This window comes from Cylas formicarius, unplaced genomic scaffold (genome assembly GCF_029955315.1).
Source record: "Cylas formicarius isolate icCylForm1 unplaced genomic scaffold, icCylForm1.1 PGA_scaffold_8__14_contigs__length_24414737, whole genome shotgun sequence".
Lineage (NCBI taxonomy): Eukaryota > Metazoa > Arthropoda > Insecta > Coleoptera > Brentidae > Cylas > Cylas formicarius.
The window spans coordinates 8,035,865-8,049,798 of record NW_026844361.1 but is presented as its reverse complement, the minus strand read 5'-3'; the positions used below and the strand labels follow the sequence as shown (position 1 = coordinate 8,049,798).

General features: G+C 36.8%; 1 protein-coding gene across 5 annotated transcripts in view; it reads right to left on the bottom strand.

Annotated features, from left to right (window-relative positions):
- Positions 1-213: 213 nt before the first annotated feature.
- The window catches only part of LOC132706585 (zinc finger protein rotund), a 303,785-nt gene continuing 290,064 nt past the window's right edge, over positions 214-13,934 (bottom strand). For 4 of the 5 annotated variants that reach the window (XM_060677992.1, XM_060677988.1, XM_060677989.1 and 1 more), the window contains 3 exons: positions 6,504-6,739; positions 6,154-6,443; positions 214-4,163 (listed from right to left, as the gene is read on the bottom strand). In XM_060677992.1, coding sequence (XP_060533975.1) covers positions 3,670-4,163; positions 6,154-6,443; positions 6,504-6,739 — 1,020 coding nt within the window. In that variant the 3' untranslated portion in view covers positions 214-3,669. The remainder of the gene's footprint in view (positions 4,164-6,153; positions 6,444-6,503; positions 6,740-13,934) is intronic. The other variant, XM_060677990.1, reaches the window with a different exon arrangement.

Here is a 13,934-nt window from a genome sequence, read left to right as displayed (position 1 = left end):
AGATGTATCTTAAATTAACTCGAGTGTGTATCGTTACATCTTCAGAAACTGCCGCCCATAAGATAGAACAATATTTTATCAGAGAATATTTTATGTGATAAGTATTTGCATTGTTGTCAGTATATGAGAAATAATTTTTTGTATTCAATAAAAATTACAGAAAACAAGGTGAGGTTGTGAACAAAATCCATCCATAGTTTCAAATGGCTTTTATTTCTTACATTCAGTAAACATACTATATAACACTAATTTTCAAGTACACCAATAACTCCAAATTGTTTTTTGTTTTTATGTTCTAGAGGTGTGTGTGCGCTTGGTTTGGTGGGAGGGAACTAGGGAGAACCTACAGGGAAGTGTTGATGGGGTCGAGTGTAAAAAAAAATGCAAAAACCGGGGATTCGATGAACGGAAAAAGTGTTCGTTGTGTGTCTCGTTAAAATACCATACGACACCTAGATTAAGGTTTTTTTAAATGCCTTTTTCTCCTCGCTTTTCTACACACAGAGCGAAAGTCCGTCACTGGAAATCGTTCGAAACCCTATTTACAAATTGACTATTTACCATATTTTATCAGTACGAAAAATTATCACAGTTACAAACGCGGTGCCGACGAACCAAAGTCGGGAGAAGGGGAGAAAACAAAAATTAAAAAAAAAACAAAATCGTATCGACAGGAAGGAAATAGTAACGTTTATTTAATAATAAAAAAAATGTAACAAAACCGATAAATTTTCATAAATACATCTTTTTCTTCTTCGCTTCGTTTTCGTCTTTGAATAATCACAAGCTTATACAACAGAGATATCTTACAAAAAAAAAATCAAATAAACTTAACTAACAGGTTAAAGCTCGTTTCCATACTTAATCAAGTAACTCGGGATAGAGATAGATAGAGAAAGAGAGAGAGAGAAACTTACGTTAACGTAACGTAACCGAATATGTACACTGTGGGAAATCAAAAGAAAACTTAACATTTCCGTATACTGCCACGTATACACAACATATATAGTCTGAGCAATGGTCGGGTAATTAAACGGAAAAGCTACGGATCGTTCCTCGATTCAAAAACTAAACGATTCATTGTATAAGTACCGGAAAAACCATCTCGGAATGTGCGGTAGCTTCCCCGACCCGATCCTCAAAAAAAAGGCCACGCCCGCGGACATTTCAACTGTCAATTGGCTAACATTAACGATATATTTGCACCGATAGTAAACCTCAAAATGTAATGTAAAAAAAAACAAACTTCAGCACTCTTAACTATACCCGAAACAATTTTTTTTTGAGATTCGTGTACGTTAAATAATAATAAATATATATTTGAGCTATGGGAGTCGGGAGGGCGCCCGTCCGGATCCATGATTGTTAAAAAATAAACTATGTATACGAAAAGAGGAAAAAAGGGCATCCCGTGAAAACGCGGTCGGGGCGAGCGCCCTCTCCCCGCCGACCCCCTACGAAAAAAAAACTATTTATTCTGTACAACCTTAACTAGTAATTTTTTTTATATTCACATGTCTTTATATAATTATTCCTATACAATATCCTTCGCCTCTGCGGGGCAAAAACGTAACAGAAATATCAACACTTTTTTGTTTTATATATTGCCTCGCCGCCAGGGGGCGTTCGCGCGGCAAGGGCGCGTTCCCTAACCTAACTTGGACGCGTTTCTGAAAGCAATACGCGCTATATTGGTGATAACGTAGCATCGGCCATCTTGGTTACAAACTGTCAACGTTCGGGATCCAAACGAAACGATTTGCCCTATAATGATTGCTGTTTCAGTTTTTGTATGTATTGTAATCAAGACAGACTATTTAACTGACTTAGTGATTATTTATCAATAGAGTATTACTACTTAAGTATTGCAAGTTGAAATAAAATAGCGTGGAAGGGTATTTTAATGAAAACAAAAATATAAAAACTATAACCTATGATGTTAAAAAATAATGCAGGTTTTCCTCTGATTGTCGTATTTTCAAAGAGCAAATTCAAATGGAATACTTTTGAAACTATAAATGATAATAATAACAAACGAAATCAAATTAGGCAACTTACGAAAATCGTTCATACCCAATAAGCGTAATATATTAAATAACCAGGAGGGTATTTGAAATTTTATGGATGGAAATATTTCGAAGGGTGATTTTCGTGAAAACTTGTATATATTTTTATATAATTTTTCTTCAAAATCCGCTTTCTTGCGAGTTGTTGTAGCCTTTCAAATCTAGCGTCCGCTATGGAAGAATTGAGAAAAATGACACTTGCTAATAAAATGGCAGTTTTTCTAAGAGAATTGTGGCAAAAGAAATTTGGCTGATAAGCGCTAATAAAAATGCCGTTTTTTACGCTTTTTATAATCTTATGTTATAATAAGTATAAGTACTATATTAGTAGGAAAGAGAGGAATTTAAATCTTATCTTTTCTTATGCGCTTGAATTTTTTATAACAATCATCAGGTCTTTTTTTTAATTCAATTCTGTTTATGAAATGAATGAAATGGGATTTAGACTTAAGAAACTGAATAACATTGAGAAATGTTCACTAGTACTGTTAAATGGTCACCAATAACTAAATATCACACAAAAACTTACACAACCATATGAACGAATCGATTTTTTTGGATCCCAAACATCGACAGTTGACGTCACACCAATATAGCGTATTGAATTGTGGCGCCCAACCCGTATACAAATTATATAAATTTTACTATTGTATTTATAAATTATTACATCCCGTTGCCGTATTGCCGCGTATAGTCCTGGATAAAGCTTATAAAAGTGACAACTTTAGGATTCGACCCATTTTTAAATGGTGAAATTTGGAAATTCTTTGGTGAGGCCGCCCTCACGCGCCGAGGTCGTGAGTCGTTTTTGAACGACGAGAATTTAACAATTTAGCGACCGCGGTCGTGTATTTACATCAACAAACAAATTATCGAAACGAGGAAATCATCGGGGCAGGAACTTTGTCCCGGGGAATACCTGATTTAAGAGTTTGATTGGTTTCGCGCAAAAATGACTGTCCGGACCACGGCCGTGATTTCCTCGAACATCGTGAAGTAGTGAACGGATGGTCTTTGACATTTGAAAAAAAAACCGTCAAAACCAAGAAGACGCTAGAAGGCGTGGTTGCCATCTTAATTTTTATTGTAAAATTTTCTTATATTAACGATAGTTACTCACGGTACTCACTCTATCTCTAATATAAGAAAATTTCGCAGAAAATAAGTTTTCGAAACCAAGGTGGCAATAAGGACCACTGCTTGCTATTTCACGGACTCTCGAAACTAATTCCTAGCATCGATTTGCTTAATCGATTCCTTTTTCAAATTTCTAGTAGGGTCCGTTCCTCTAACACCTCGTCATTACCGGGACATCAGGTAAATCACCACTTATATAAAACGCCGACAATTATTATCATTATTACGTTTAAGACCGAAATTGGTTTTTAATTTGCGTGAGTCACCACCCCCACGACGTGTTCAACCTTCGAGCGTGAACGATTAACGAAAATATACAGGATGGCGCGCCAACATTCCCGACGGCACAAAAAAAACTAAAGCTTAAACTTAATACGAGATCAACGAAACGGCGACCCTCACCGAGCGACTCTCCCGTCGAAACGCCATCACCAACGACAGAACGAACTGTGCGCGGAGGACGTCATTACTTATCCTTGAGCCCGCCCAATATGGAGTGCTCCATGAGACTCGCGTTTGGCTGATGGGCGTAGTTCCTAATCTGGTGCAGCGATATCAGCTGATTGGGGAACCCGTTGCTGGGCTGCGACTTGGGTATGTCCAGGCTGTTCTTGTTTTGGAACGACAAGGCGTCGTAGATGTAGGGTCGATTGGGCGCCAGCTGATTGAGGTGATTGAGGTGGCCCGACATCGAGTTGATCGGCGTGAACGCCGAATTCGTGTTACTCTTTGAGATGGACGTGTCGTACGAGTTGCCCAGGTTCGCGTTGGGTGTGCCGGGCGGCGCGGGCGGGTTCTGGCTCAGTTGTTGCCTGATGATCACCAGGTCCTCGTTCTGTTCCAGTAATCCGCGCGGAATGTCGGTTGGGTAGTCGTGCATGTTCTCGGCACTGTCGGGGCTTACCTTCGGCCAGTAGGGGTGGTCCAACCCCCGGTGGTTCAAACCTGGAACCAAGAAATCTACTTGAATATAAGAAAATTGAACAACGCCCTTAAACGGGCATTGTGAAGATCGGAGGAAACGTGGCAACAAACTCGAAACCAAAGGCTTAACACCGACCTCGTCGAAGTGATTGAATAGATAACCCCCAAGAAACAATTGCCTCATCAATATTATTGATATAAAAACTCCCGATAATAGAGTTTGGAAATGGAATGGAAAGAGATAAAGAGCTAATAATAGTGTTAAATTGTTTATGGAGTATAAAAAGATTCAAGACTAAGAACAACAGTATGTTCTAAATAATGCGTTTAAGTGGCAGTGTGTTAGTCTTGTAACAGCTATAGAATTGAAACTATTAATCCAAAAACTAATAAACTATTTAGCAGACGGAGAAGTAAATGTTAATTTTAGAGAGAAGCTGCAACATTTATTTGTAGAATGTTATAAAAGGATATATTTATCCTAAAAAGTACTTCGCCGTCATTGAAAATGTCCAAAATGCTCGAAACGCGGAGTCTACACCTTAAAAGGGATACCAGACACAACAAGCGCACTCGAGTGTAGGGAACAATACAAAATTTTTGCAAAAGTTCTTGGTCTATAAAGTTGCATTTTCAATGCCAATCTGTAACACTAAGTTATTAAAATTTTATTGTAGTTTCTTATAACCGCCAGACAACGAGTAAAACATTCGTGAATATAATTCTTGAATTCTTGAATATAAGACAATAAAACATTGCGCTTAACCGGGACGGGGTCATCGGTCCAGTAGAAAAATGACATTAGATCCTGTGAAGATCAGAGGAAAAATAGCAGCAAAGTGAAAACCGAATTTGTCGAAATGATTGATAGAAAACCCCCCCTTTAGCATCACTGAAAATCCGATCCAAACACAAAACCGTAATTCACTTTTAGCATCACTGAAAATCCGATCCAAACACAAAACCGTAATTCACTAACTGACCATTAAACCATATCAAAGCACTGGAAGAATTTAGTCAAGTTTAAAACCAGGAAACGGTGTGAGAAAATCAACTTGACAATATCGGTTACCTAATGTAATAGCTCTGGAAATGAAACTTTTAAACTATCATAATATATTACGCAAAAAGTGCGGTAAACAACATTTGAGCGAGCGAATGTTTAATAAGCGAGTGAGTTAAAAAGGTTACCGAATGTGTTTCATACTATACTTTTTCTACGAGCGTTAGTTTTTGGCTACTTTCTAGCAAAACAACACGAATACATTCATTGACATGACTGTCAGAATTGACAAACGTCAAAATTCAAAGCGTGGGAAATATCTCCGAAAACATCCGATTGCTCCCAAACCCGTGCGGTAAAATCCCGGAAATGTCCGAAGTGGCTCGGATTGGTGGGAAACGAAACTGACGTGGTAAAGGGACGCTTCCCGCAAGCTAGATCGGTATGTAATTAGACATTTTACAGACGTGAGTAGAAAAGCTAATAAACTATTTACCTGGCCGAGAAGTAGAAATTAATTTTATCAAGAGTTTCACATGAAGAATGTTATAGAATAGCATTTTCTAAATAAAGCAGGCAAATAAGTGGCAGTGCTGGTTAGTTGTGTAACGGCTATAGAAATAAAACTATTAATCTATAAACTAATAAATTGTTCAGCTGACGGAGAAGTAAATGCCAATTTTATAGAGAAACCGCAGCTTTTATATGGAGAATGTTATAGAAAGATATATTTGCGCTAAAAAGTACTTCAGCGTCATTGTAATTGTCCTGTACCCTGAACAGAGTCTATGTAAACCTTAAAAGAGAGACCAGTCCTTGATGTAGAAAGTTGCATTTCGAATGTCATTCTGTAACACCAAGGTTGCATTGTAGTTGTCACTAATAAAGGCAGAGAAGGGACTGAAGACCCTTGCAGCACCCCATATATTTTATCTTGTGATATAACGAGGGATACACGATGCTTTTAGGTGTTTTGTTGCCGTTATGTTTAAATGACGCGTTGATCGGATAGACACTACTCACCTAAAGTGGGTCCAATAGGTGGCCTTTTATCCGTACGTTCCGCGTGTTTCTGCATGTGCTTTTGAAGGTACGTTTCCTGCGTGTAACTTTTTCCGCAGTACTGACAGATGTGCGTCTTCAGGTGTTTACTCTCTTTGTGTTTGGGTATGTGCTCGAGCAGCGACGGCTCGTCGCTGAAACACTTGTAGCACGAGTTGCATTTGTACGGCTTGTCGGTTTGGTGACACCGCGAGTGCGATTGAAGGTTGCTCAATTGTGAGAAGGCCTTTTGGCAGCCCGGATGCCGGCACCTGCAAGAATCACGGGGTGTTTCGACCATCGCCGTTTCGCCATAATTGAGCAGCACTTACTTGTACGGCTTGTCGCCCGTATGCGTGCGGATGTGCTGTTGAAGGTGACTGAGCTGGGTAAACTTCCGCTGGCAGATCTCGCAGCGGTAGGGTTTGATGCCGAGGTGGATCCTCGTGTGTTGCGACAAGTAGGAACTATTGGCGAACGCTTTGCAACATTGCGAGCATTTGTACGGTTTGGCCTCTCGCATATGCGCCTGCGTGTGGAGCTGCAGTTCCGCTTTCGAACTGAACACCTGGAAAAACGATCTGGTGGTTATTACGTTCTGGAACATCGATATGCTGCATATTTTTGGCGCGAGATACGATTTGCAAAAGAAACCCTTTACAGGAAGTTATTAAACCTGTGTGCGGCCAAGTGACCAGTAAGGACTTGCTTATTAATAAATAGTAGGAAAATCTCTTTTAACTTGTTATGTAATCACTGCTATAGCGGGAAAGTTGATTACTTAAGATATCTCGGGACGGAGGATGGTGAACTTGGGTATACGTTCTACTAAACGGTATGAAATCGTCAAAAATCCAATTAATTTGCAACTCATAAAATATAATAGAATAAAAAATGTTTAGAATTTTATTTTACCCGAAATGCTGTGTGATATATGCGCCAAATATCAAAAAAGTGTTTCAAAATGCACAGGAAATATCAATAAATATGCATACGAAAACAGAAAATTTAGCCATATTTTAATGGAATACAAAAAAGAGTATAACATATATAACATATAAGCCAAAGGTATGTATTTCAGATGAAACGCCATGTATATTTTTAAAACTCTGTTAAGCTTTTTATAAGCTTTTTAACATCGTATAATAGTTAGGAAATATTTTAAAAAATAAGTATAAATAACTAAACTTGTTCATTTGCTTCCCTAAAATTGTACACTATATTTTTTAAAAAGTACTCCAGATTACATTATTGTCGTAGTTTATGCCATGTGATCAAAGACATACTCAACATTTTCATAGCTTACTCTAATTTATGTGTATATAAATTGTATTTCTTGAATGTTGTAGTTTTTTTTTTATAATAATAATAGTAAGAAAATTACGAAAAGCCAAACAAATGAAATAGAACTCCAGCTTTGGGTCAATATGCACTTGTCGATCCAAACCTGGGAGTTAACAAAACGGAACGAAGAACGATTGTCGGCTCTAGAAATAGATAGAAGTAATAGAACTTCAAGGACGGAGCAGGAAGAAATCCATGCAACTAAAAAAATGCTTTCTGGATACCAACGGAAGTAGAATGCTCATTTCTTTTGAACATCTCTAGAGATTGAAACGGAATAGATGGCCAAAGAAAATCTGGGATTGGGTCCCTCCTGAAAGAAAGAAAAAAGGAAGACCTCGCATATAATAATAATAATAAGTGGAATAAAATTAGAATTAGAAAATAATATATTTAGGCAATTCACCTTTGCAAAGCGTATAAAAAGCGCAATCGATTTTTAAAAAAATATAAATATATTCTATACAAGTACGCCACTGGATTGTGATTCCATGATTGCGTTTCGTCATTTAATTACGGGTGTTTGACATACAAATAACTGAAATGGCCAATTTTTCGGTTTATCTCTGTATCTTAAAAACAAAGCCAGTTTTGAAAACGAAAAACCCGTTTAAATAGTAAGTGACATAGGGATGGGCCGCTCTTTAACACCGTGTGTGTATAAATCAAAAGTTATCTTATAGTCACGCAAAAAGTAGACAAATTATATTTATTATTATATTTTGGATCAATGCCCCGCAAAGGATTTTAAAAGCAAAGTAAAAAAATCGTCCGAAACGCGGATAATGAGCATAATTATTGCCTTCTACAAGCCACATTATAATAATTTTGTGTACCGAAAAACGTGTTATTGTGTAACAATGGACAAGACACGATCCAGATAGAGATCTGATTAGCAAACAAATTATAACGTGGCCGATACAGATTTATTCAAATGTGGGCCGATCGTAGAACAGGGAAGTGGAACGAGAGAATAACGCTGTAAGCAGGGACGGACTCAGGTCTTAGTACAATGGACCTTTTAATTTTAAGCAAGGTCGAACTTGTGCGTATTTTCTTCCTAGATGCAACGCATCTGTTGCGATGAAAAAAAGTTGCTCGAGACTGGTGCAATTTGTGACGTAACGCAATTCGGCAAGAGAAGTTCCACTCGACTGCCAATTTGCCACTATCGACTTTTGGCACCTCTTACCTATTTCTTACACAAATAAAAAAGTATATTGTGACTTAACACCAAAAGCTTTAAACCAAACTATTAATAACTTATTCTTATCGACCTAGTTACCACGCGAACACAACCTAAAACAACCTAAAACTTATATGAAATAAATTATAATCAATATATCAAACGTTACAAGGCGTTTTCGTGAGACGTCATATTTAAAGGGCTTCGAGTGAACTCGAAGTCCCTAATTTTAGTAGAAATATTTTTTCCAAGAGGAATATTTAACGGGTAGACTTCAGCATGTCATTAAAAAGCGATTTATGATGTCTTGTCTTAAAATTTCATGCAAGGGGTCTATTCGAAGATATATTCAGGATTCGTTATCTGATCTAAGACAGAAAAAAAAACATATTAATTATTTTATTAATGTTATCATTACTTTGGGTTAAAAATTGATGTTTACCTCAAAGAGATAATTTAAACAAAAATAAATTAATGATCTGGCGATAGTATAGTATGCAAGAAATATGGTAAACGTGTTGTATACTATACTTTTCCTACGACCGTTATTTTTTCGGTACATTTTTGCAAAACAACACAAAATTGACAAACGTCAAAATTCAAGCCGTGCGGTAATGTCTCCGAAAACATCCGATTGCTCCCAAACCCGTGCGGTAATATCCTGGAAATAGCCGAAGTGGCTCGGATCCGTGAGAAATGAAACTAACGTGGTAAAATGTCCCTTTGCGCACGCTAGAACTGTCACTTAAAATAATAAAAACCATATTTGGTATAAATTCTTGACTCAAGCTCCTTAATTAATACTTAAATAATTATAACAATTAAATTAATAATAGCTACAATCTGAATTTTCAATAATTAAAATGATTATATCATTAGGTATGATATATAGTTTTGTGTTTTAGTTTAATAGTAAATCCGCTTAATGAAGAGTTAATGTTTCATAAATTTAGTCATGAAGCAGGAAAGGAGAAAATAGCAGACAAAGTCTACATATTTAACGGAAAATAACTAAATTGATCTAATTCTCATACAAAAAGATAAGCCTGTTCTCGACAGATTCTTTAACGGACATAAATTAAAATAATCTGTTCTCCGGTTGCCTCGGATTTTCGAAACGTGACATGATCTAATTTTCAATTGTACTAGTTTCGTTGTTTTTTTTTGCTCAAGTTCTTTATTGACATATATAATTTCAAAAGGGAAAAAAATAAACAGGTTTATGAAATAAATAAAGTTAGGCTGTATTGAGATTGAGAAATTGACTTCTTCCAGATTATATTTCTTTTTTTAGAAAGGTCAGTACTAATTCATTCAATTCAATTCAGTCAATAATATTCATTGTTGTGGGGTTGTTCATAAAAATGACAACAGTTCAAAGCTCGTCATAAAAAATGTAATTTGAATGGAATGAAGTATAATAAAATTCAAGTCAGTCAACCATAAGTACACAATATCCCAAAAAGACGTCACCAAAAACGAAAATGACATTATATAATTTGATCTTTACTTCCGAAAAATATGACGATTTTTAAATTGCATTTTTTCATTTTGCAGTGGGGAAAACAGAAAGTAAATCACACAAAAACTGCAGCTTTAAATTATATAGAATGTCTTTTGTGATTGCGGAAAATGGAGAATTATAGGTCATGAATAAAGATAAACCTTTCTTATAAAATAATTAATAACAGAAGTATAATATACAGGCTCTTCCATTTGACTTTTACACGAAAATTAATATTTTTCATTTGACTCACCCTGTATAAACGATTCCAACTAACATCGTCCTTAACATCAAGACAAGCATAGGACAAATGACCGTACCACTTTAAAAAATTGTTGGCATAAGCTCCGGGAAAAGTTTATTGAAGACTATAACACTTTGGCGTAAAGGAACCCAGCGATCTACGCTCCGGCTCGAAGGACCACGCAATAGCGCCCGCTCCGTCCCTGCGCCAACCAAAGAACCATACGAACGAGCGGGCGAAAGAGACATTGAACATGACCATGGTAATGAATTTTCGAAGGCCGCGAGTCCGCTTTTTGTTCTTTGTGTTTTCAAGTTTGAAAGTGGCGCGGCGGTTGCGGCGAATTCCTAGCGCTTTCGGCTCTCCACGCGATCGCGTATTATTTAATTAAGTACGCGCCCATTCTGTATCGCTGATTACGTTTAACCGATCGCGATTTCGTTACGCAAGACGTTTTGCGCAGGGCGGCGGTAGCGGGTGGACCGGTTCTGCAAAAAATCTCCCAAATCATATAACGATAGGTTTGCTTCAGCACGGAATCCCTAACCGTTAAACTATTTTTTCATTGGAATCCAGCATGCGCGGGTTGTAAAATACTTTCAAGTTAATCCGGAACTGAATGAATGCTTTGGTGGAACCACGATGTCCAACTAAAAGGGGTCTTATGAGTTATAAGTGGGGTGAGGAGTTGCCTGAATGTGAATGATTGCTGTGGTAAATATACAATGGATATAAGCCCAAATACACATAACAAGAAAACAATTGCGCCCGCCTCTGAAACACGGTTTGTTTACAAACACGTGAAATGAAAGTTCGGAATTCAAAGCGCCAAGTTCATTGCAAACTTCAGCATTTTGCTATCGGTCTTTGTAATACCAATTTTCAGACACGCCTTTTCACTTTCAAAAAGTCACTTTTCTCACAAAAAAATGAGAAAAAGCAGGGCCACATGAAATCCGAGGTTAAATACTCCCCTATATTGACGTAAGCGTTTATTATTTAACGAAGCATTAGCAAGACATTTTGTTAAGGCATTTTGAGTGAAGTTTCTAAATTACCTATGCTTTTTCTTATTACATTAGGACTGTGTTTTCCTTCATGGTTTCCCAGAAACAGTCGGGGTGGTGAAGACCAGCTTTCATACCATAACTAACCGATCATTTGGGATTCTGTCTATGTCGTCTCCCTTCTCCGATTTCTTGTCCACCTTACTACAACTTTAATACCACACACACTTTCCTTATTTCTTCGCTCTCTCCTTTCGTCAAATAGTGTATATGCTGATTTTAGTGGTAGTGGCATTTCTGTTGTTTTAAAAGACCGTTTAATTCTTCTGGTCTCATATATTTTTATTCGGCCGAATTATACAACAATGGGTGCCTCCATTTCCTTAATTATCGCCTCCCTAAGAGCTCCCGAGGATTGGGGGCGATGTTAGAAGGAGCATCTTTGGTTCTTATTAAATGAAATAATAATAACTATAGTAATAATAAAGGGCCTTTATTCGGTTTCGACGGAGATATCTTACAAAAGTATATAACTGTGGGGGCGGCATCCAACATAGTTGCTCTCATGCAACCCCCTAAAACGAGTGTATGACACAATTTATAAAATAAAAATATAGCACGTAAATTATACAGACATTCATTCAAAATGGTAGACATTAGCTTTATGATCGGTCTCTATTATGATAAATGTATTGCTTAAATTTTTGTTTGAATGAAGTTAGTGAGGTGATTGATCTCATTTGGAGAGGGAGTTTGTTGTAAGCCTTGATAGCATTGTACGTGAAACTGCGCTGAAACTGTGCTGAAGTATGTTTGGGAACGGTAAACAGCCCTCTATGGCGAATATTAACCGAATGAATATCTGATCCACGAGTAAGTTTGTCAATGAAATGAGAATGAAATGAGATGAAAGTCGCGAGGAAATTAACTTTGAGGTTGACCCAAATTTTAGTGGTGAGTTTTGGTGGGAAGTTTATTTTCTAAAGAATACTTTCCCTCTGGCATTATTTCAAGACTCCAAATAATAAAACTATGATAATTTAAACACAACACTTCTCCGCGGACTTGGTTGGAATTCCTCTAGATTTCTTCGGAATTCCTGTGTAATTTCTCAAATTCTAATCATAAAACGCTTTTTTGTTAAACCGTAATATTTATAATTAAATTAAGAAATGCTTACAAAAAATTGTTTAATATTGCAAAGTTTGAGACTCCAAGTTTTTGTATTTGCTAAAACGATAGGAAGAATATTTTTAAAAAAGGTCAAGGTTATGATTCTGTCAAAACACCGGATAAGGTCGGCTGAAAAGCCGAACAGAAAGAGCAAAGGAAATGAATGCGCGGAATTTATTACATATTAGTAGATCTAAAGCGGACACAAACTTTCGAAAATGAAGAATTAATGAAGTTATTGTCTAAAATGCTCTCGATTTTTTAAAGCTTTTTGCGTATCAGAAAGAAGCAATTTTCAATCAATCTCTCACTACAGCCGTACCAGAGTACTACGTGATATGGTAATTAAAAATCGGCGCCCGATATAAAAAGTGTTCCTGTGTTTCAACGCACATGCCGTTTGTATGTAAATGTGTGTGAAATGCTAAAGCCGATCGAACAAGTACAATAACATGAAATAATACGATTAATTAACTAGGTTGGAAAAAAAAATTGCTTCTTTTGTTTCCGTAAACTTCGCAGATGTGTCAGCGCGTGCACAAGGTAATCGGTCTTTTCTTCCTTTTTTCTAAAGGAAAAAATCTCAAGGACTTGATATCAAGGTATAACATACCAAGGTCAATGCGAGTTAAAAGATGTTAGATGCGTGAAAGCTCGGGCGGGGGGGGGGGGGGAGGGGCTTTTTGAAAAAACCAGAATGAAAATGGTAGTCAGTAATGCTAAAACTAAAATGAACGCCGTTTTAAAGTTGGGAAAAATTCGATTATTTTTCTGGGGATTTTGGTCTACTTTTTAAGGGAAAGTGGTGAGGGATGTCAGAACATTTTCGGAAGTAAATGTCAATAATTCACAATGGCTGAACGCACCCTGTCAAACTTGCAGTCGTTAAAAAGAACAAAAATGCAATACCCCTTTCAAAGCAATAAAAGATAGCCAAAGTCTAACACGCTAGTGGAAGCCGCAGTTCAATATTTCTTTGCTAGCATATAATATCAAGTAAAAGAAATAAACAGAAATTAATGTCGCCATCTTTGGGAACATTTTCGGGATACAAATCAAATATTGATAATTGTTGTTTTAGCAAACGCCAACATTATATTTAAAATGTCAATGTCAATGTTCATTGCCATATGATTGAATATTGCAACTCAACATATTACAATAATAAAAAACAATATCACTTTGCGTTTTAATGCAGGATACTTTATCGCATAGATTCTAACAGAAACAAGTGATAGCGCTAAAGCACTGCTAGAACTGGAAAAGCCGTTATTTTAATAATAAGGTAGATAGATAGTAGATACC